The 23,689-nt window shown below is 37.1% G+C and overlaps 1 protein-coding gene across 3 annotated transcripts in view; it reads left to right on the plus strand.

Moving 5' to 3' along the window:
* Nucleotides 1–18,506, plus strand: part of zgc:65811 (uncharacterized protein LOC393524 homolog) — a 38,575-nt gene extending 20,069 nt beyond the window's left edge. For 2 of the 3 annotated variants that reach the window (XM_067453607.1, XM_067453600.1), the window contains exons 8-9: nt 15,756–15,839; nt 16,454–16,696. In XM_067453607.1, the coding sequence (XP_067309708.1) occupies nt 15,756–15,839; nt 16,454–16,591 (222 nt within the window). In that variant the 3' untranslated portion in view covers nt 16,592–16,696. Of the gene's footprint in view, nt 1–15,755; nt 15,840–16,453; nt 16,697–16,732 lie in introns of those variants that run through there. The other variant, XM_067453615.1, reaches the window with a different exon arrangement.
* The last annotated feature ends 5,183 nt before the right edge of the window (nt 18,507–23,689 follow it).

The following is a 23,689-nucleotide window of genomic DNA, read 5'->3' on the forward strand; positions in this document are numbered from 1 at the left end:
ATGATAACTATAGCGATAACTATATTAGTGTTCACACCAGCTGATAATAACTATAGCGATAACTATATTAGTGTTCACACCAGCGGATAATAACTATAGCGATAACTATATTAGTGTTCACACCAGCTGATGATAACTATAGCGATAACTATATTAGTGTTCACACCAGCGGATGATAACTATAGCGATAACTATATTAGTGTTCACACCAGCGAATGATAACTATAGCGATAACTATATTAGTGTTCACACCAGCTGACGATAACTATAGCGATAACTATATTAGTGTTCACACCAGCTGATGATAACTATAGCGATAACTATATTAGTGTTCACACCAGCTGATGATAACTATAGCGATAACTATATTAGTGTTCACACCAGCGGACGATAACTATAGCGATAACTATATTAGTGTTCACACCAGCTGATGATAACTATAGCGATAACTATATTAGTGTTCACACCAGCGGACGATAACTATAGCGATAATTATATTAGTGTTCACACCAGCTGATGATAACTATAGCGATAACTATATTAGTGTTCACACCAGCGGATGATAACTATAACGATAACTATATTAGTGTTCACACCAGCGGATGATAACTATAGCGATAACTATATTAGTGTTCACACCAGCTGATAATAACTATAGCGATAACTATATTAGTGTTCACACCAGCGGATAATAACTATAGCGATAACTATATTAGTGTTCACACCAGCTGATGATAACTATAGCGATAACTATATAAGTGTCCACACCAGCGGATGATAACTATAACGATAACTATATTAGTGTTCACACCAGCTGATGATAACTATAACGATAACTATATTAGTGTTCACACCAGCGGATGATAACTATAACGATAACTATATTAGTGTTCACACCAGCGGATGATAACTATAACGATAACTATATTAGTGTTCACACCAGCGGATGATAACTATAGCGATAACTATATTAGTGTCCACACCAGCTGATGATAACTATAGCGATAACTATATTAGTGTTCACACCAGCTGATGATAACTATAGCGATAACTATATTAGTGATCACACCAGCGGACGATAACTATAGCGATAACTATATTAGTGTCCACACCAGCTGATGATAACTATAACGATAACTATATTAGTGTTCACAACAGCTGATGATAACTATAACGATAACTATATTAGTGTTCACACCAGCGGATAATAACTATAGCGATAACTATATTAGTGTTCACACCAGCTGATGATAACTATAACGATAACTATATTAGTGTTCACAACAGCTGATGATAACTATAACGATAACTATATTAGTGTTCACACCAGCGGATGATAACTATAACGATAACTATATTAGTGTTCACACCAGCGGATGATAACTATAGCGATAACTATATTAGTGTTCACAACAGCTGACGATAACTATAACGATAACTATATTAGTGTTCACACCAGCGGACGATAACTATAGCGATAACTATAGCGATAACTATATTAGTGTTCACAACAGCTGACGATAACTATAACGATAACTATATTAGTGTTCACACCAGCTGACGATAACTATAGCGATAACTATATTAGTGTTCACACCAGCGGATGATAACTATAGCGATAACTATATTAGTGTTCACACCAGCTGATGATAACTATAGCGATAACTATATTAGTGTTCACACCAGCGGACGATAACTATAGCGATAACTTTATTAGTGTTCACACCAGCTGACGATAACTATAGCGATAACTATATTAGTGTTCACACCAGCTGATGATAACTATAGCGATAACTATATTAGTGTTCACACCAGCGGACGATAACTATAGCGATAACTATATTAGTGTTCACACCAGCGGATGATAACTATAGCGATAACTATATTAGTGTTCACACCAGCGGACGATAACTATAGCGATAACTATATTAGTGTTCACACCAGCTGATGATAACTATAGCGATAACTATATTAGTGTTCACAACAGCTGACGATAACTATAACGATAACTATATTAGTGTTCACACCAGCGGATAATAACTATAGCGATAACTATATTAGTGTTCACACCAGCTGATGATAACTATAACGATAACTATATTAGTGTTCACACCAGCGGATGATAACTATAACGATAACTATATTAGTGTCCACACCAGCGGATGATAACTATAGCGATAACTATATTAGTGTTCACACCAGCGGACGATAACTATAGCGATAACTATATTAGTGTTCACACCAGCGGATGATAACTATAGCGATAACTATATTAGTGTTCACACCAGCGGATGATAACTATAGCGATAACTATATTAGTGTTCACACCAGCGGATGATAACTATAGCGATAACTATTGCGATAACTATATTAGTGTTCACACCAGCTGATGATAACTATAGCGATAACTATATTAGTGTTCACACCAGCGGATGATAACTATAGCGATAACTATATTAGTGTTCACACCAGCTGATAATAACTATAGCGATAACTATATTAGTGTTCACACCAGCGGATGATAACTATAGCGATAACTATATTAGTGTTCACACCAGCGGACGATAACTATAGCGATAACTATATTATTGTTCACACCAGCTGATGATAACTATAGCGATAACTATATTAGTGTTCACAACAGCTGACGATAACTATAACGATAACTATATTAGTGTTCACACCAGCGGATAATAACTATAGCGATAACTATATTAGTGTTCACTCCAGCTGATGATAACTATAGCGATAACTATATTAGTGTTCACACCAGCTGATAATAACTATAGCGATAACTATATTAGTGTTCACACCAGCGGATGATAACTATAGCGATGACTATATTAGTGTTCACACCAGCGGATGATAACTATAGCGATAACTATATTAGTGTTCACACCAGCGGATAATAACTATAGCGATAACTATATTAGTGTTCACACCAGCGGACGATAACTATATCGATAACTATATTAGTGTTCACACCAGCTCATGATAACTATAGCGATAACTATATTAGTGTTCACACCAGCTGATGATAACTATAGCGATAACTATATTAGTGTCCACACCAGCTGATGATAACTATAGCGATAACTATATTAGTGTTCACACCAGCGGATGATAACTATAACGATAACTATATTAGTGTTCACACCAGCTGATGATAACTATAACGATAACTATATTAGTGTTCACACCAGCGGACGATAACTATATCGATAACTATATTAGTGTTCACACCAGCTCATGATAACTATAGCGATAACTATATTAGTGTTCACACCAGCTGATGATAACTATAGCGATAACTATATTAGTGTTCACACCAGCTGATGATAACTATAGCGATAACTATATTAGTGTTCACACCAGCTGATGATAACTATAGCGATAACTATATTAGTGTTCACACCAGCTGATAATAACTATAGCGATAACTATATTAGTGTTCACACCAGCGGATGATAACTATAGCGATAACTATATTAGTGTCCACACCAGCGGATGATAACTATAACGATAACGGTCCCACTTTATATTAGGTGGCCTTAAGTACTATGTACTTACATCAAAAAATAAGTACAATGTACTTACTGTGTTCAAATTGTATTGCAAAACACCTTTGCTGAAATTGAGGTGGGATACGGGTAGAGTTAGGGACAGGTGTGGTGGTGTGTGTAAGTTTAAGGGTAGCGTTAGATGTAAGGGACGTGTCAACTGTGTAATTACAAATGTAACTACAGAAATTAATTACAGACCTAATTACATGCAGGTATTTTTTAAATGTAAGTACAATGTAAAAACATGTATGTACACAATAAGTGCATTGTATCAAATGATTAATTACAATGTTACTACATTGTACTTAAGGCCACCTAATATAAAGTGGGTCCACGATAACTATATTAGTGTTCACACCAGCGGATGATAACTATAACGATAACTATATTAGTGTTCACACCAGCGGATGATAACTATAGCGATAACTATATTAGTGTTCACACCAGCTGATGATAACTATAGCGATAACTATATTAGTGTTCACACCAGCGGATGATAACTATAACGATAACTATATTAGTGTTCACACCAGCTGATGATAACTATAGCGATAACTATATTAGTGTTCACACCAGCTGATGATAACTATAGCGATAACTATATTAGTGTTCACACCAGCGGATGATAACTATAACGATAACTATATTAGTGTTCACACCAGCTGATGATAACTATAGCGATAACTATATTAGTGTTCACACCAGCTGATGATAACTATAGCGATAACTATATTAGTGTTCACACCAGCGGATGATAACTATAGCGATAACTATATTAGTGTTCACACCAGCGGATGATTACTATAACGATAACTATATTAGTGTTCACACCAGCGGATGATAACTATAGCGATAACTATATTAGTGTTCACACCAGCTGATGATAACTATAGCGATAACTATATTAGTGTTCACACCAGCTGATGATAACTATAACGATAACTATATTAGTGTTCACACCAGCGGATGATAACTATAACGATAACTATATTAGTGTTCACACCAGCGGATGATAACTATAGCGATAACTATATTAGTTTTCACACCAGCTGATGATAACTATAGCGATAACTATATTAGTGTTCACACCAGCTGATGATAACTATAGCGATAACTATATTAGTGTTCACACCAGCTGACGATAACTATAGCGATAACTATATTAGTGTTCACACCAGCGGATGATAACTATAGCGATAACTATATTAGTGTTCACACCAGCTGATGATAACTATAGCGATAACTATATTAGTGTTCACACCAGCGGACGATAACTATAGCGATAACTATATTAGTGTTCACACCAGCTGACGATAACTATAGCGATAACTATATTAGTGTTCACACCAGCTGATGATAACTATAGCGATAACTATATTAGTGTTCACACCAGCTGACGATAACTATAGCGATAACTATATTAGTGTTCACACCAGCGGATGATAACTATAGCGATAACTATATTAGTGTTCACACCAGCTGACGATAACTATAGCGATAACTATATTAGTGTTCACACCAGCGGACGATAACTATAGCGATAACTATATTAGTGTTCACACCAGCTGATGATAACTATAACGATAACTATATTAGTGTTCACACCAGCTGATGATAACTATAGCGATAACTATATTAGTGTTCACACCAGCTGACGATAACTATAGCGATAACTATATTAGTGTTCACACCAGCTGATGATAACTATAGCGATAACTATAGCGATAACTATATTAGTGTTCACACCAGCTGATGATAACTATAACGATAACTATATTAGTGTTCACACCAGCTGATGATAACTATAGCGATAACTATATTAGTGTTCACACCAGCTGACGATAACTATAGCGATAACTATATTAGTGTTCACACCAGCGGATGATAACTATAGCGATAACTATATTAGTGTTCACACCAGCTGATGATAACTATAACGATAACTATATTAGTGTTCACACCAGCGGATGATAACTATAGCGATAACTATGTTAGTGTTCACACCAGCTGACGATAACTATAGCGATAACTATATTAGTGTTCACACCAGCGGATGATAACTATAACGATAACTATATTAGTGTTCACACCAGCTGATGATAACTATAGCGATAACTATATTAGTGTTCACACCAGCGGACGATAACTATAGCGATAACTATATTAGTGTTCACACCAGCGGATGATAACTATAGCGATAACTATATTAGTGTTCACACCAGCTGATGATAACTATAACGATAACTATATTAGTGTTCACACCAGCTGATGATAACTATAACGATAACTATATTAGTGTTCACACCAGCTGATGATAACTATAGCGATAACTATATTAGTGTTCACACCAGCTGATGATAACTATAGCGATAACTATATTAGTGTTCACACCAGCGGATGATAACTATAGCGATAACTATATTAGTGTTCACACCAGCTGATGATAACTATAGCAATAACTATATTAGTGTTCACACCAGCGGATGATAACTATAACGATAACTATATTAGTGTTCACACCAGCGGATGATAACTATAACGATAACTATATTAGTGTTCACACCAGCGGATGATAACTATAGCGATAACTATATTAGTGTCCACACCAGCTGACGATAACTATAGCGATAACTATATTAGTGTTCACACCAGCGGATGATAACTATAACGATAACTATATTAGTGTTCACACCAGCGGATGATAACTATAGCGATAACTATATTAGTGTCCACACCAGCTGACGATAACTATAGCGATAACTATATTAGTGTTCACACCAGCTGATGATAACTATAGCGATAACTATATTAGTGTTCACACCAGCTGATGATAACTATAGCGATAACTATATTAGTGTTCACACCAGCTGACGATAACTATAGCGATAACTATATTAGTGTTCACACCAGCGGATGATAACTATAACGATAACTATATTAGTGTTCACACCAGCTGATGATAACTATAACGATAACTATATTAGTGTTCACAACAGCTGACGATAACTATAGCGATAACTATATTAGTGTTCACACCAGCGGATGATAAGTATAGCGATAACTATATTAGTGTTCACACCAGCTGATGATAACTATAGCGATAACTATATTAGTGTTCACACCAGCGGATGATAACTATAGCGATAACTATATTAGTGTTCACACCAGCGGATGATAACTATAGCGATAACTATATTAGTGTTCACACCAGCGGATGATAACTATAGCGATAACTATATTAGTGTTCACACCAGCGGATGATAACTATAGCGATAACTATATTAGTGTTCACACCAGCGGACGATAACTATAACGATAACTATATTAGTGTTCACACCAGCGGATGATAACTATAACGATAACTATATTAGTGTCCACACCAGCTGATGATAACTATAGCGATAACTATATTAGTGTCCACACCAGCTGATGATAACTATAATGATAACTATATTAGTGTTCACACCAGCGGATGATAACTATAGCGATAACTATATTAGTGTTCACACCAGCTGATGATAACTATAACGATAACTATATTAGTGTCCACACCAGCGGATGATAACTATAACGATAACTATATTAGTGTTCACACCAGCTGACGATAACTATAGCGATAACTATATTAGTTTTCCTATATTAGTGTTCACACCAGCTGATGATAACTATAACGATAACTATAATAGTGTTCACACCAGCGGATGATAACTATAGCGATAACTATATTAGTGTTCACACCAGCTGATGATAACTATAGCGATAACTATATTAGTGTCCACACCAGCTGACGATAACTATAGCGATAACTATATTAGTGTTCACACCAGCTGATGATAACTATAACGATAACTATATTAGTGTTCACACCAGCTGATGATAACTATAACGATAACTATATTAGTGTTCACACCAGCTGATGATAACTATAGCGATAACTATATTAGTGTTCACACCAGCTGATGATAACTATAGCGATAACTATATTAGTGTTCACACCAGCGGATGATAACTATAGCGATAACTATATTAGTGTTCACACCAGCTGATGATAACTATAGCAATAACTATATTAGTGTTCACACCAGCGGATGATAACTATAACGATAACTATATTAGTGTTCACACCAGCGGATGATAACTATAACGATAACTATATTAGTGTTCACACCAGCGGATGATAACTATAGCGATAACTATATTAGTGTCCACACCAGCTGACGATAACTATAGCGATAACTATATTAGTGTTCACACCAGCGGATGATAACTATAACGATAACTATATTAGTGTTCACACCAGCGGATGATAACTATAGCGATAACTATATTAGTGTCCACACCAGCTGACGATAACTATAGCGATAACTATATTAGTGTTCACACCAGCTGATGATAACTATAGCGATAACTATATTAGTGTTCACACCAGCTGATGATAACTATAGCGATAACTATATTAGTGTTCACACCAGCGGATGATAACTATAACGATAACTATATTAGTGTTCACACCAGCTGATGATAACTATAACGATAACTATATTAGTGTTCACAACAGCTGACGATAACTATAGCGATAACTATATTAGTGTTCACACCAGCGGATGATAAGTATAGCGATAACTATATTAGTGTTCACACCAGCTGATGATAACTATAGCGATAACTATATTAGTGTTCACACCAGCGGATGATAACTATAGCGATAACTATATTAGTGTTCACACCAGCGGATGATAACTATAGCGATAACTATATTAGTGTTCACACCAGCGGATGATAACTATAGCGATAACTATATTAGTGTTCACACCAGCGGATGATAACTATAGCGATAACTATATTAGTGTTCACACCAGCGGACGATAACTATAACGATAACTATATTAGTGTTCACACCAGCGGATGATAACTATAACGATAACTATATTAGTGTCCACACCAGCTGATGATAACTATAGCGATAACTATATTAGTGTCCACACCAGCTGATGATAACTATAATGATAACTATATTAGTGTTCACACCAGCGGATGATAACTATAGCGATAACTATATTAGTGTTCACACCAGCGGATGATAACTATAGCGATAACTATATTAGTGTCCACACCAGCTGATGATAACTATAACGATAACTATATTAGTGTCCACACCAGCGGATGATAACTATAACGATAACTATATTAGTGTTCACACCAGCTGACGATAACTATAGCGATAACTATATTAGTTTTCCTATATTAGTGTTCACACCAGCTGATGATAACTATAACGATAACTATAATAGTGTTCACACCAGCGGATGATAACTATAGCGATAACTATAATAGTGTTCACACCAGCTGATGATAACTATAACGATAACTATATTAGTGTTCACACCAGCGGATGATAACTATAGCGATAACTATATTAGTGTTCACACCAGCGGATGATAACTATAGCGATAACTATATAAGTGTCCACACCAGCTGATGATAACTATAACGATAACTATATTAGTGTCCACACCAGCGGATGATAACTATAACGATAACTATATTAGTGTTCACACCAGCTGACGATAACTATAGCGATAACTATATTAGTGTTCCTATATTAGTGTTCACACCAGCGGATGATAACTATAACGATAACTATATTAGTGTTCACACCAGCTGATGATAACTATAACGATAACTATATTAGTGTTCACACCAGCTGATGATAACTATAATGATAACTATATTAGTGTTCACACCAGCGGATGATAACTATAGCGATAACTATATTAGTGTTCACACCAGCTGATGATAACTATAACGATAACTATATTAGTGTTCACACCAGCGGATGATAACTATAGCGATAACTATATTAGTGTCCACACCAGCTGATGATAACTATAGCGATAACTATATTAGTGTTCACACCAGCGGATGATAACTATAACGATAACTATATTAGTGTTCACACCAGCTGATGATAACTATAGCGATAACTATATTAGTGTTCACACCAGCTGACGATAACTATAGCGATAACTATATTAGTGTTCACACCAGCTGATGATAACTATAACGATAACTATATTAGTGTTCACACCAGCTGATGATAACTATAGCGATAACTATATTAGTGTTCACACCAGCGGACGATAACTATAGCGATAACTATATTAGTGTCCACACCAGCGGATGATAACTATAGCGATAACTATAGCGATAACTATAGCGATAACTATATTAGTGTTCACACCAGCTGATGATAACTATAGCGATAACTATATTAGTGTCCACACCAGCTGATGATAACTATAACGATAACTATATTAGTGTTCACACCAGCTGATGATAACTATAACGATAACTATATTAGTGTTCACACCAGCTGATGATAACTATAACGATAACTATATTAGTGTTCACACCAGCGGATGATAACTATAACGATAACTATATTAGTGTTCACACCAGCGGATGATAACTATAGCGATAACTATATTAGTGTTCACACCAGCTGATGATAACTATAGCGATAACTATATTAGTGTCCACACCAGCTGATGATAACTATAGCGATAACTATATTAGTGTTCACACCAGCTGATGATAACTATAGCGATAACTATATTAGTGTTCACACCAGCTGATGATAACTATAACGATAACTATATTAGTGTTCACACCAGCGGATGATAACTATAACGATAACTATATTAGTGTTCACAACAGCTGACGATAACTATAACGATAACTATATTAGTGTTCACACCAGCGGATGATAACTATAGCGATAACTATATTAGTGTTCACACCAGCGGATGATAACTATAGCGATAACTATATTAGTGTTCACACCAGCGGATGATAACTATAGCGATAACTATATTAGTGTTCACACCAGCTGATGATAACTATAGCGATAACTATATTAGTGTTCACACCAGCGGATGATAACTATAACGATAACTATATTAGTGTTCACACCAGCGGATTTTAACTATAGCGATAACTATATTAGTGTTCACACCAGCGGATGATAACTATAGCGATAACTATATTAGTGTTCACACCAGCTGAAGATAACTATAGCGATAACTATATTAGTGTTCACACCAGCGGATGATAACTATAGCGATAACTATATTAGTGTCCACACCAGCTGATGATAACTATAGCGATAACTATATTAGTGTCCACACCAGCTGATGATAACTATAACGATAACTATATTAGTGTTCACACCAGCTGACGATAACTATAACGATAACTATATTAGTGTCGACACCAGCTGACGATAACTATAACGATAACTATATTAGTGTTCACACCAGCGGATGATAACTATAACGATAACTATATTAGTGTTCACACCAGCTGATGATAACTATAGCGATAACTATATTAGTGTTCACACCAGCTGATGATAACTATAGCGATAACTATATTAGTGTTCACACCAGCTGATGATAACTATAGCGATAACTATATTAGTGTTCACACCAGCGGATGATAACTATAGCGATAACTATATTAGTGTCCACACCAGCTGATGATAACTATAGCGATAACTATATTAGTGTCCACACCAGCTGATGATAACTATAGCGATAACTATATTAGTGTCCACACCAGCGGATGATAACTATAACGATAACTATATTAGTGTTCACACCAGCTGATGATAACTATAGCGATAACTATATTAGTGTTCACACCAGCTGACGATAACTATAACGATAACTATATTAGTGTCCACACCAGCGGATGATAACTATAACGATAACTATATTAGTGTCCACACCAGCGGATGATAACTATAGCGATAACTATATTAGTGTTCACACCAGCGGATGATAACTATAGCGATAACTATATTAGTGTCCACACCAGCTGATGATAACTATAACGATAACTATATTAGTGTTCACACCAGCTGACGATAACTATAACGATAACTATATTAGTGTTCACACCAGCTGATGATGACTATAGCGATAACTATATTAGTGTTCACACCAGCTGATGATAACTATAACGATAACTATATTAGTGTTCACACCAGCGGATGATAACTATAGCGATAACTATATTAGTGTCCACACCAGCTGACGATAACTATAGCGATAACTATATTAGTGTTCACACCAGCTGATGATAACTATAGCGATAACTATATTAGTGTTCACACCAGCTGATGATAACTATAGCGATAACTATATTAGTGTTCACACCAGCTGACGATAACTATAGCGATAACTATATTAGTGTTCACACCAGCGGATGATAACTATAACGATAACTATATTAGTGTTCACACCAGCTGATGATAACTATAACGATAACTATATTAGTGTTCACAACAGCTGACGATAACTATAGCGATAACTATATTAGTGTTCACACCAGCGGATGATAAGTATAGCGATAACTATATTAGTGTTCACACCAGCTGATGATAACTATAGCGATAACTATATTAGTGTTCACACCAGCGGATGATAACTATAGCGATAACTATATTAGTGTTCACACCAGCGGATGATAACTATAGCGATAACTATATTAGTGTTCACACCAGCGGATGATAACTATAGCGATAACTATATTAGTGTTCACACCAGCGGATGATAACTATAGCGATAACTATATTAGTGTTCACACCAGCGGACGATAACTATAACGATAACTATATTAGTGTTCACACCAGCGGATGATAACTATAACGATAACTATATTAGTGTCCACACCAGCTGATGATAACTATAGCGATAACTATATTAGTGTCCACACCAGCTGATGATAACTATAATGATAACTATATTAGTGTTCACACCAGCGGATGATAACTATAGCGATAACTATATTAGTGTTCACACCAGCGGATGATAACTATAGCGATAACTATATTAGTGTCCACACCAGCTGATGATAACTATAACGATAACTATATTAGTGTCCACACCAGCGGATGATAACTATAACGATAACTATATTAGTGTTCACACCAGCTGACGATAACTATAGCGATAACTATATTAGTTTTCCTATATTAGTGTTCACACCAGCTGATGATAACTATAACGATAACTATAATAGTGTTCACACCAGCGGATGATAACTATAGCGATAACTATAATAGTGTTCACACCAGCTGATGATAACTATAACGATAACTATATTAGTGTTCACACCAGCGGATGATAACTATAGCGATAACTATATTAGTGTTCACACCAGCGGATGATAACTATAGCGATAACTATATTAGTGTCCACACCAGCTGATGATAACTATAACGATAACTATATTAGTGTCCACACCAGCGGATGATAACTATAACGATAACTATATTAGTGTTCACACCAGCTGACGATAACTATAGCGATAACTATATTAGTGTTCCTATATTAGTGTTCACACCAGCGGATGATAACTATAACGATAACTATATTAGTGTTCACACCAGCTGATGATAACTATAACGATAACTATATTAGTGTTCACACCAGCTGATGATAACTATAATGATAACTATATTAGTGTTCACACCAGCGGATGATAACTATAGCGATAACTATATTAGTGTTCACACCAGCTGATGATAACTATAACGATAACTATATTAGTGTTCACACCAGCGGATGATAACTATAGCGATAACTATATTAGTGTCCACACCAGCTGATGATAACTATAGCGATAACTATATTAGTGTTCACACCAGCGGATGATAACTATAACGATAACTATATTAGTGTTCACACCAGCTGATGATAACTATAGCGATAACTATATTAGTGTTCACACCAGCTGACGATAACTATAGCGATAACTATATTAGTGTTCACACCAGCTGATGATAACTATAACGATAACTATATTAGTGTTCACACCAGCTGATGATAACTATAGCGATAACTATATTAGTGTTCACACCAGCGGACGATAACTATAGCGATAACTATATTAGTGTCCACACCAGCGGATGATAACTATAGCGATAACTATAGCGATAACTATAGCGATAACTATATTAGTGTTCACACCAGCTGATGATAACTATAGCGATAACTATATTAGTGTCCACACCAGCTGATGATAACTATAACGATAACTATATTAGTGTTCACACCAGCTGATGATAACTATAACGATAACTATATTAGTGTTCACACCAGCTGATGATAACTATAACGATAACTATATTAGTGTTCACACCAGCGGATGATAACTATAACGATAACTATATTAGTGTTCACACCAGCGGATGATAACTATAGCGATAACTATATTAGTGTTCACACCAGCTGATGATAACTATAGCGATAACTATATTAGTGTCCACACCAGCTGATGATAACTATAGCGATAACTATATTAGTGTTCACACCAGCTGATGATAACTATAGCGATAACTATATTAGTGTTCACACCAGCTGATGATAACTATAACGATAACTATATTAGTGTTCACACCAGCGGATGATAACTATAACGATAACTATATTAGTGTTCACAACAGCTGACGATAACTATAACGATAACTATATTAGTGTTCACACCAGCGGATGATAACTATAGCGATAACTATATTAGTGTTCACACCAGCGGATGATAACTATAGCGATAACTATATTAGTGTTCACACCAGCGGATGATAACTATAGCGATAACTATATTAGTGTTCACACCAGCTGATGATAACTATAGCGATAACTATATTAGTGTTCACACCAGCGGATGATAACTATAACGATAACTATATTAGTGTTCACACCAGCGGATGATAACTATAGCGATAACTATATTAGTGTTCACACCAGCGGATGATAACTATAGCGATAACTATATTAGTGTTCACACCAGCTGAAGATAACTATAGCGATAACTATATTAGTGTTCACACCAGCGGATGATAACTATAGCGATAACTATATTAGTGTCCACACCAGCTGATGATAACTATAGCGATAACTATATTAGTGTCCACACCAGCTGATGATAACTATAACGATAACTATATTAGTGTTCACACCAGCTGACGATAACTATAACGATAACTATATTAGTGTCGACACCAGCTGACGATAACTATAACGATAACTATATTAGTGTTCACACCAGCGGATGATAACTATAACGATAACTATATTAGTGTTCACACCAGCTGATGATAACTATAGCGATAACTATATTAGTGTTCACACCAGCTGATGATAACTATAGCGATAACTATATTAGTGTTCACACCAGCTGATGATAACTATAGCGATAACTATATTAGTGTTCACACCAGCGGATGATAACTATAGCGATAACTATATTAGTGTCCACACCAGCTGATGATAACTATAGCGATAACTATATTAGTGTCCACACCAGCTGATGATAACTATAGCGATAACTATATTAGTGTCCACACCAGCGGATGATAACTATAACGATAACTATATTAGTGTTCACACCAGCTGATGATAACTATAGCGATAACTATATTAGTGTTCACACCAGCTGACGATAACTATAACGATAACTATATTAGTGTCCACACCAGCGGATGATAACTATAACGATAACTATATTAGTGTCCACACCAGCGGATGATAACTATAGCGATAACTATATTAGTGTTCACACCAGCGGATGATAACTATAGCGATAACTATATTAGTGTCCACACCAGCTGATGATAACTATAACGATAACTATATTAGTGTTCACACCAGCTGACGATAACTATAACGATAACTATATTAGTGTTCACACCAGCTGATGATGACTATAGCGATAACTATATTAGTGTTCACACCAGCTGATGATAACTATAACGATAACTATATTAGTGTTCACACCAGCGGATGATAACTATAGCGATAACTATATTAGTGTTCACACCAGCGGACCATAAATATAACGATAACTATAAATGTGCTTATTCTAAGTGCACTGCAGTTTTGTTTTTATGGTTACTCAGCTGTAAAATATGGAAACTTGTCCTCTTGATTATCATCATAGTTGTGGCGTGGACTCTTTATTCTTTTACATTAAGAATGAGTTATAAAACTATATCTTTATCATCAGAGTTATCATCCATGGTGTGAAGGGTTCTTTATTTGTATTGCTGCATGTGTGATGTTTGAGACGCTCATCTGTGTGTGTGTGTGTGTGTGTGTGTGTGTGTGTGTGTGTGTGTGTGTGTGTTAGAGCTGTCCCAGTGTGATGCAGGACATGTTCAACTCTAAAGCTCCTCTGGTGTTGGGAGGGTTTCTCGGGACGGCAGGATTGATGGTGAGTCCATCCGAACACACTCTGGAGTCTATATCCCTTTACATCCCCACACACACACACACACACACACACACACACACACACACACACACACACACACACTAGGGGTTGATCGACTTGACACCCCATCCTAAATAAACCCGTCTCTGCCGGGATACCCTGAAATATTCTGCTCTAATCTGACCTCTGAGCTGTGCGGTGTCCAGAATAATAATCCTCCTCTGTGTGTTAATAGGCCAGAGGAGAACTGAGTCTGGTTTCTCCAAGGTTTATTTTTAACCTACGGGTTTTAACCTATACTGCATTCTCCCGATCAGTTTTGAGCATCCAGATGGTAATCAAACATGTCTTGTGGAGAGCTCTCGGAGGATGCATTTATTTGTCATTTTAATCTGTTGAACACAGAGCCTGCATGTCAGGAATTGCTTATCCTGTAGCGCCCTCTATAGGCCAGCGACTAGTCGACGCCAAGCTTAAAGCGTCATTACAGAGCATAAAAGTCGACTGGTCGGTGCAACCCCTAGCACACACACACACACACACACATACTGGAAGCAGAGCTGCATGTTGATGGTCTGTCTGTGTTTGTCTGCATGTGTTCTGCTCACCACCAGATGGTGGCGCTAGTGTGCAGTGTCGTCCTCAGCAGAGCCACCTCACAGCCTCGCTCATCTCCTCCTGCATATGTGCTGCTCACCTCCCAGCCATCAGTCTCCTCCATGTTCCCCGCTCCGGCTGTGCAGCAGATATAACTCTCTTTCTCTCTCTCTCTCTCTGTCTCTCTCTCTGTCTCTCTCTCTGTCTCTCTTTCTGTCTCTCTTTCTGTCTCTCTCTCTCTCTCTCTCTCTCTCTCTCTCGGTCTCTCGGTCTCTCTCTCTCTCTCTCTCTCTCAGTTGGCGGCTCTCACGTGCAGCAGCGTTCTCTATAGTAGTCTGAAGTCATCGGCCTACTCGACTCCATACTGAGTTGAGCTGACCCTCCACTCGTCTGTCTGATGGAGGGACGGACAGGTCAAGAACCACAGCTGTGTGTGTGTGTGTGTGTGTGTTTTAAAAAAGTATTTTTTTGGTTATGTGGACCATTCGAGTTCAAACATAGTGGGAACATTCAAATGTTCTGAAACAATTAAAAAAAGTATACAACTAAGGGTGCGTTCACACTTGTCATGTTTGGTTGGATTAAAACAAACCCTGGACATCTGAACATCTGTGAACGCTGGCATCCGAACCAAACTCATCTTTATAGCGCTCTCGGTCCGCTTCCAAACGAACCCTGGTGCGACTGCTGGGTTAGAGCGGGTCATCGGAACATCTGTGAACGCTGCCATCCGAACCAAACCAGCGGAGCGAGAGCGCTAAGAAGGTGAGTCTCGGTCCGCTTCCAAACCTAATCCTGGTGCGGTTCGATTGATATATGAGCGCCACACAGACCAAAGACCTGTAAAGCAAAGGTGGAGCAACGAGGAGGTGAAGTGCCTCATCAATATTTGGTCCGACGAGCATGTTTCGAAAATGCTGGAAAAATCAGCCAAAAAGCAGACCTGGTTCTTCTCATTAAAGGCCCTCGGTACAGACGACAGAACCGCCGTCTCTTTTGGAGCAGGTCTTCGTTTCTGCAACAGAGGAAATTCTGTTTTGAACATTTTATAAGCTCTTCGTAAATTCTCAGCTGGTAAAAATAAAACCATATACAGGCATACAAAGCCAACCAATCAAGATCGTATCAATATGCCTTTGGTTCGGTAACTTTAGGGTCGCTGTTAAAAATGCCAGTGTGAACGCTAAGCGGACCAGGACTATATACGGTCGGGACCACATGAACCAAACGACCCGAACTAGAAGTGTGAACGCACCCTAAAACTTCTCAGAAGAACATTTCATGGACAATGTATAAATGCTGTATATACCTGAATATAAGACTTTTCCCAGACTAGAAAATAGATTTTTGTGAACAGAACATCATTTTCTTTGAAATCCCTACTGATGCTACATTGGAAAACCCATTTGAACACCCTTCATTAAATCTTTGGGTTAATTCATCTCAAAATAAAGTGCACTCTGTCAATGCGTTCAGAAATAAATGAGTGCAAATTAATAACCTTTTCACAAAAATACAATAATTATGTCGGCCTGTGCATGTATGCAATTATGTAACTGTGAAGATGGATAGAAAATAGCCATCTGCTTTTAATCACACACATCTGACATTAAAGTCCTGAAACGCTCCAGACTGTGGGTTTGCAGTAAGAACAGTCGTGCAGATGGGCCTTTATGCGGCGCGTTAGACTAATTCATAACCCGTCACTAATCACAGTGTTGGCGCCCTCTACTGTTTCCACACGGGATTGTGTCTCTATCGCAAATATAAGACAACCCCCCCATTTTCAGCCTATTATTAGGACACAAAACCGGTCTTATATTCGGGTATATATGGTGACGTTTTCAGACTGTTATTATAGAGCAAATAACGCTTTATTGCTGTTACTGGATGAACATTAGATGGTACTTTCGAGAAGTTCTGTGCATGTGCCTGTTTGCACATTTCATTTGATTGCATTGATCTTCAACTGTTACAATCCCCTCCTGAACATTTCATTGCCGTGTCTTGTTGGACGATTAAAACTTCATTTGTTTTCTTACTTTAAATCATTAAAGAAACTTTCCCAAACCTGTCTCAGAGTGTTTCATCAGCTGTCGAGAGGTCAAAGGTCATCAAGTCTGGGCTGGACAGGTTTTGGAGGTCATGAAACTCGTCTTGTATGATGAGATCGTGCTGTTGTCTGCGGGAGACAGATGGATGGTGAATTAAAAAAAGTCAATTGACCAGAATAAATCCTCAATATGTCACACACACCTCAAACTGACATGGAATAAATGTGTGTGTATGAGGAGTGTAGTGTGTGTATGTGCAGTACACGAGTGTGGCCACCAGAGAGCAGTAGTTGTGTCCCAGATGGTGGCTTTCTACACAGCATGCACTCAGTCCTGTGTACTAAACTCTTTTAAATTAAACGTTTTAATTAATCAGTGTAATTAAAGCTGAGACAGCCAAACGCATGAAGAGTCCACACGTCTTCTTTCTGGTTAATTTAGTGCACCGTCTGGGTATTTGCACTTTTTCTTGTTGGTATTTTCACACTAATCACTAAACCAGTGAACTGGGATGCTCCTTGTATGACGGTTTCGGACCGTAAGCTCATGTCGAACAAACACACTTCAGACATGACAAAGCGTATGTTTCATATAATCATTCAAATTTAATTGACTTGGGTTAGTGGCCGGTCAAAAAAATAACCATTTACTATTTCCAACAGAACTAGACAGTACGGCAAGCCACACACACCGGGTCAGAGGCAAAACTTCATTAGTTAACATTAGTTAGTAAGCACTATGATGAACTGCACTTATAAAGCATTTATTTATCTTTGTTAATGTTCATTTCAGCATTTACTAATACATCACTGAAATCTTGTTAACATTATTAATGCCCCGTGAACTAACATGAATAAACCACGAACAACAAAGATGAACTAATGCTAAACAGAGGTGTTGTTCATGTTAACTAATGCGTTGACTAATGTTAATTAGGATGGAGACTTTTTCATTGTGTCTAATCTTAAAATCGGTAAATAAAAATGTGTACGTTACTAAACATAATAATATGTGAACTAACTTATAACTAACCAGATTGACTTTATTTCTGTTTTAGGGTTAGGGTTAGGGTTATATTATAATATAATGTCTCTCTGGCTGATGATTGTGTTTGTGAGACACATTTGTGAAGGAACACAAAGTCCAGAGGAAATATCATCAAGTGATGTTGTTCAATCATTGACGATGATAACCTCATCTCGTATTGGCAGAATCCCTGATCTCATGCAGAGTCTAATGCTCTGGTTGTCAAAGCAGTTATTAATAGTTTTGAAATATTAATACAAATTTCCATGAGATTCTTTACTCTTGTTATCGGGTCATCATTCCTAACTTCTATTAAAGGCTATTGCTCAGAACTGATGTATTCACAGGACGCCTTTAATAGTACGCGTGCAGATATGCATTTATTTGATTGTGTGCACCGGTCAGAGCAGAGCTGCCAACTTTTCCAAAAAACTTAGAGTGAGATTTGGTGGTGCCAACCAAAATGTTGCCGTACAAAGCAGAAATTGCAAAAATAAATAATATTAATAATAGCGCTCTCTATAGGCCTATATGCATCAGCATTTGAATGGGGTACTATTGTTTGTTTGTTTTTTGCATCTATATGACGGTTTGTATATACATCCTATAGACACACACATTTTAAAGCACTAGAGACAGTGGCGTAACTTAGTAATGACGGGCCCAGTGAGGGTATGACAAAAATGGTAACACTTTAGTTTAGGGTCCAATTCTATATTGCGATATTGGCTGTTTATTGCTACTTATAAATCAAATATTAAGCCCTTATTCTGTATAGGACCTACATCCCTCAATCATAATAAAGGCATGGTTTTATAATCACTGAGATTCCACATGTGAGTTAGTTAGGGGGGTTCGGGGTCATGCACCCCCGAGAAAATGTTGATTTCTATGATCTACATATGTGCATTTTAATATGTTCTGAAGACCAAAAAAATTTGATAACAATAGCTTAAAAACCATGTCAGGGACAATTTTCGTCAGTGAAGAAAGTAAATCTGGTTAACCTATATTTATGTTTTATGAATCATTTTCGCAGACACGTTAATTTATTGAAGGCTACTGGGAAAGGTAACTATGTTTATTAAATTAATTCACAATATGCACACATTCATTAGGCTACTAATCTTATGCCCAATACAGGCAGAAAAAAATACTGAGCTATTAAATTTACTGAAGGCTACAAATGGAATTGATTTAGACCATTTGAGTTGGCCGCCCATGATTTAGACCAACTAAGATCAGTAGCTTAGTTTGGTATAGTTCTTTTTGCGTGCATCTCTCTCCAACACACACGCTCGTATTCTTGATCATACTTTGCTTTGGGGTTAAAAAAAACTGGCTACCTTCACAGCGTTATACGGTTAATGAACATCCCAACGCCGTTTAGATGAATCGCCTATATGGGAATATGTGCTGTGCAATTATTATTAAAAACAACAACAATAAAAAAACAACAACAAATTCGACATTTTAAAGAGAAAGCGTCTGATCTGCTCATATCAATATGGATACGTTTGCACCAGCTCTGCAATATAGCACTCCAGACAAGTTACATCTATTACACTTTATACAATATAGCATAGCCTATTGCTTTAAAGCCACGCATATAATAACTATCTATAGGCCTAATTAAAACATCTATTCAAGAAATGTATTAAAAACGGACAGACTTAGCCTATCATTTGAGCTTTACCGGAAGGCCCCGGAAACAGGCAAGAGGTTTCGTTACGCTCGTCAATCGCGCCGGCGAGTTCTGATGGTTTTTTTCCCTCACTAGTCATGATAGCGGATATCATTTTTGGTCATACAGATAAATGTGAGACATAATTTATAATAAACTTACAATAACAACACAACTTTGTGCTTTTGTAAAATAAATAAAAACGGTGCACTTTCTGTCTGCGAGAGAATCTGAAACTCACTGAATACTTATCACATGACATAAACATGAAACATACGTCTGAAGAAAGCTTGAAACTGCTACTTTTAAATCCAACAATTCACATTTTAGAGGGAAGTGTGAGTGGAGCGCACTGGCACACAGCGGGATATCTAGCGCAGCGTCACACCAGTCTGCTTCGCCACATGCTCTGATGAAAAGGTGGTCAGTATCCTAAGCGTGGCGGTTGAGTGCGAATGCCGTGTGGTTTTCCAATCTGAAACCTGTGCATTTCATTAGAAATGTGAGTGTCACAATATTTGCTGTGGCTGATCTAAAAAAAAAAGTAGTAAAACTACTTTAAGTAGTTAAGTTACATTCAAGCTACCCTTATGAAAAAGTGGCTGCACTACTATCAAAAAGTACCTAGCTATATTGAAACTACTTTATTCTTCTTCTTTTTTTACAATGAGATTGTTACAAATAACTGAATAACTGTTAATGAAGAATGTTGTAATATTTGGGGTTCCAAGCAACATAATGCAATATAATTATGATTTCACAGAGTATGGGGTGAATTCGGGTTTATTGGGACACTTTTTCCCAGTCATTTCAAAGGGAAAAACTGTCAGAATTATTGCACAAAATTCTGAAATATACCCTATATCTCAAACTGGCTGTCAAAGAGCAAAATGGCTACAAATTTAACATCAGTGCAAGAACAAAATGTATGCAACTTAAATGAGATCCTCAGGCGTCAGGATTAGGCTGAAGATGCTCAGGTTACTCACAGCACATGCAGCAGAGCTGCCAACTCTCACGCATTGGCCGTGAGACACACGCATTTGATTGGTTTCACACGCCACACTCTTGATTTCTCACGCTGAAGTGTCAACCCTGTCGGTCAAATGCCTGAAAGATAAGTTTATCTATAGATCTACCCGATGAGCCACTCGATTAGTGATGCTTTCGGTGAGGGGGTTCAAGATAAATGTGCAACTAAATAAGTGTAGCGCGACCAAAAGCTACATTCTGTTTGAGTTCTGACGAAAAGCTAACTTCTTTAGGCTCTAGCTAACTATGGTCGCAAGTTCCATCATTAACGTTAAATGAGTCGGTGTTGCCCGAAACATTGTTCCAACAAACGTTTGCAAACTGAATCACAAAGTTGGTTGGAATGACAGCTCTCCACCTGTGATTAAAAGCAGAGTTTCTTGGTTTCATGACATGTGGACTTAAATTTCCATTTTTTAACGAAACAATTCGTAACGAAAATAAATAGTCAAGCAATGCGCACGCGAGCAGCTCATGACTGGAGTCTCCGAGCGGTTCTGTTTGCGCTTCATCTGATGAGAAACTCTGCTTCTAATCACAGGTCGAGAGCTGTCATTCCAACCAACTTTGTGATGCAGTTTGCAAACGTTTGATGATAACTATAACGATAACTATATTAGTGTTCACACCAGCGGATGATAACTATAACGATAACTATATTAGTGTTCACACCAGCGGACGATAACTATAGCGATAACTATATTAGTGTTCACACCAGCGGATGATAACTATAACGATAACTATAGTAGTGTTCACACCAGCTGATGATAACTATAAAGATAACTATATTAGTGTTCACACCAGCGGACGATAACTATAGCGATAACTATATTAGTTTTCACACAAGCTGATGATAACTATAGCGATAACTATATTAGTGTTCACACCAGCGGATGATAACTATAACGATAACTATATTAGTGTTCACACCAGCTGATGATAACTATAACGATAACTATATTAGTGTTCACACCAGCGGATGATAACTATAGCGATAACTATATTAGTGTTCACACCAGCTGATGATAACTATAGCGATAACTATATTAGTGTTCACACCAGCTGATGATAACTATAACGATAACTATATTAGTGTTCACACCAGCTGATGATAACTATAGCGATAACTATATTAGTGTCCACACCAGCTGATGATAACTATAATGATAACTATATTAGTGTCCACACCAGCGGATGATAACTATAGCGATAACTATATTAGTGTTCACACCAGCGGATGATAACTATAACGATAACTATATTAGTGTCCACACCAGCGGATGATAACTATAGCGATAACTATATTAGTGTTCACACCAGCGGACGATAACTATAGCGATAACTATATTAGTGTTCACACCAGCTGATGATAACTATAGCGATAACTATATTAGTGTTCACACCAGCGGATGATAACTATAACGATAACTATATTAGTGTTCACACCAGCTGATGAT

This window comes from Pseudorasbora parva, chromosome 2, assembly GCF_024679245.1.
Source record: "Pseudorasbora parva isolate DD20220531a chromosome 2, ASM2467924v1, whole genome shotgun sequence".
NCBI classification, from domain to species: domain Eukaryota; kingdom Metazoa; phylum Chordata; class Actinopteri; order Cypriniformes; family Gobionidae; genus Pseudorasbora; species Pseudorasbora parva.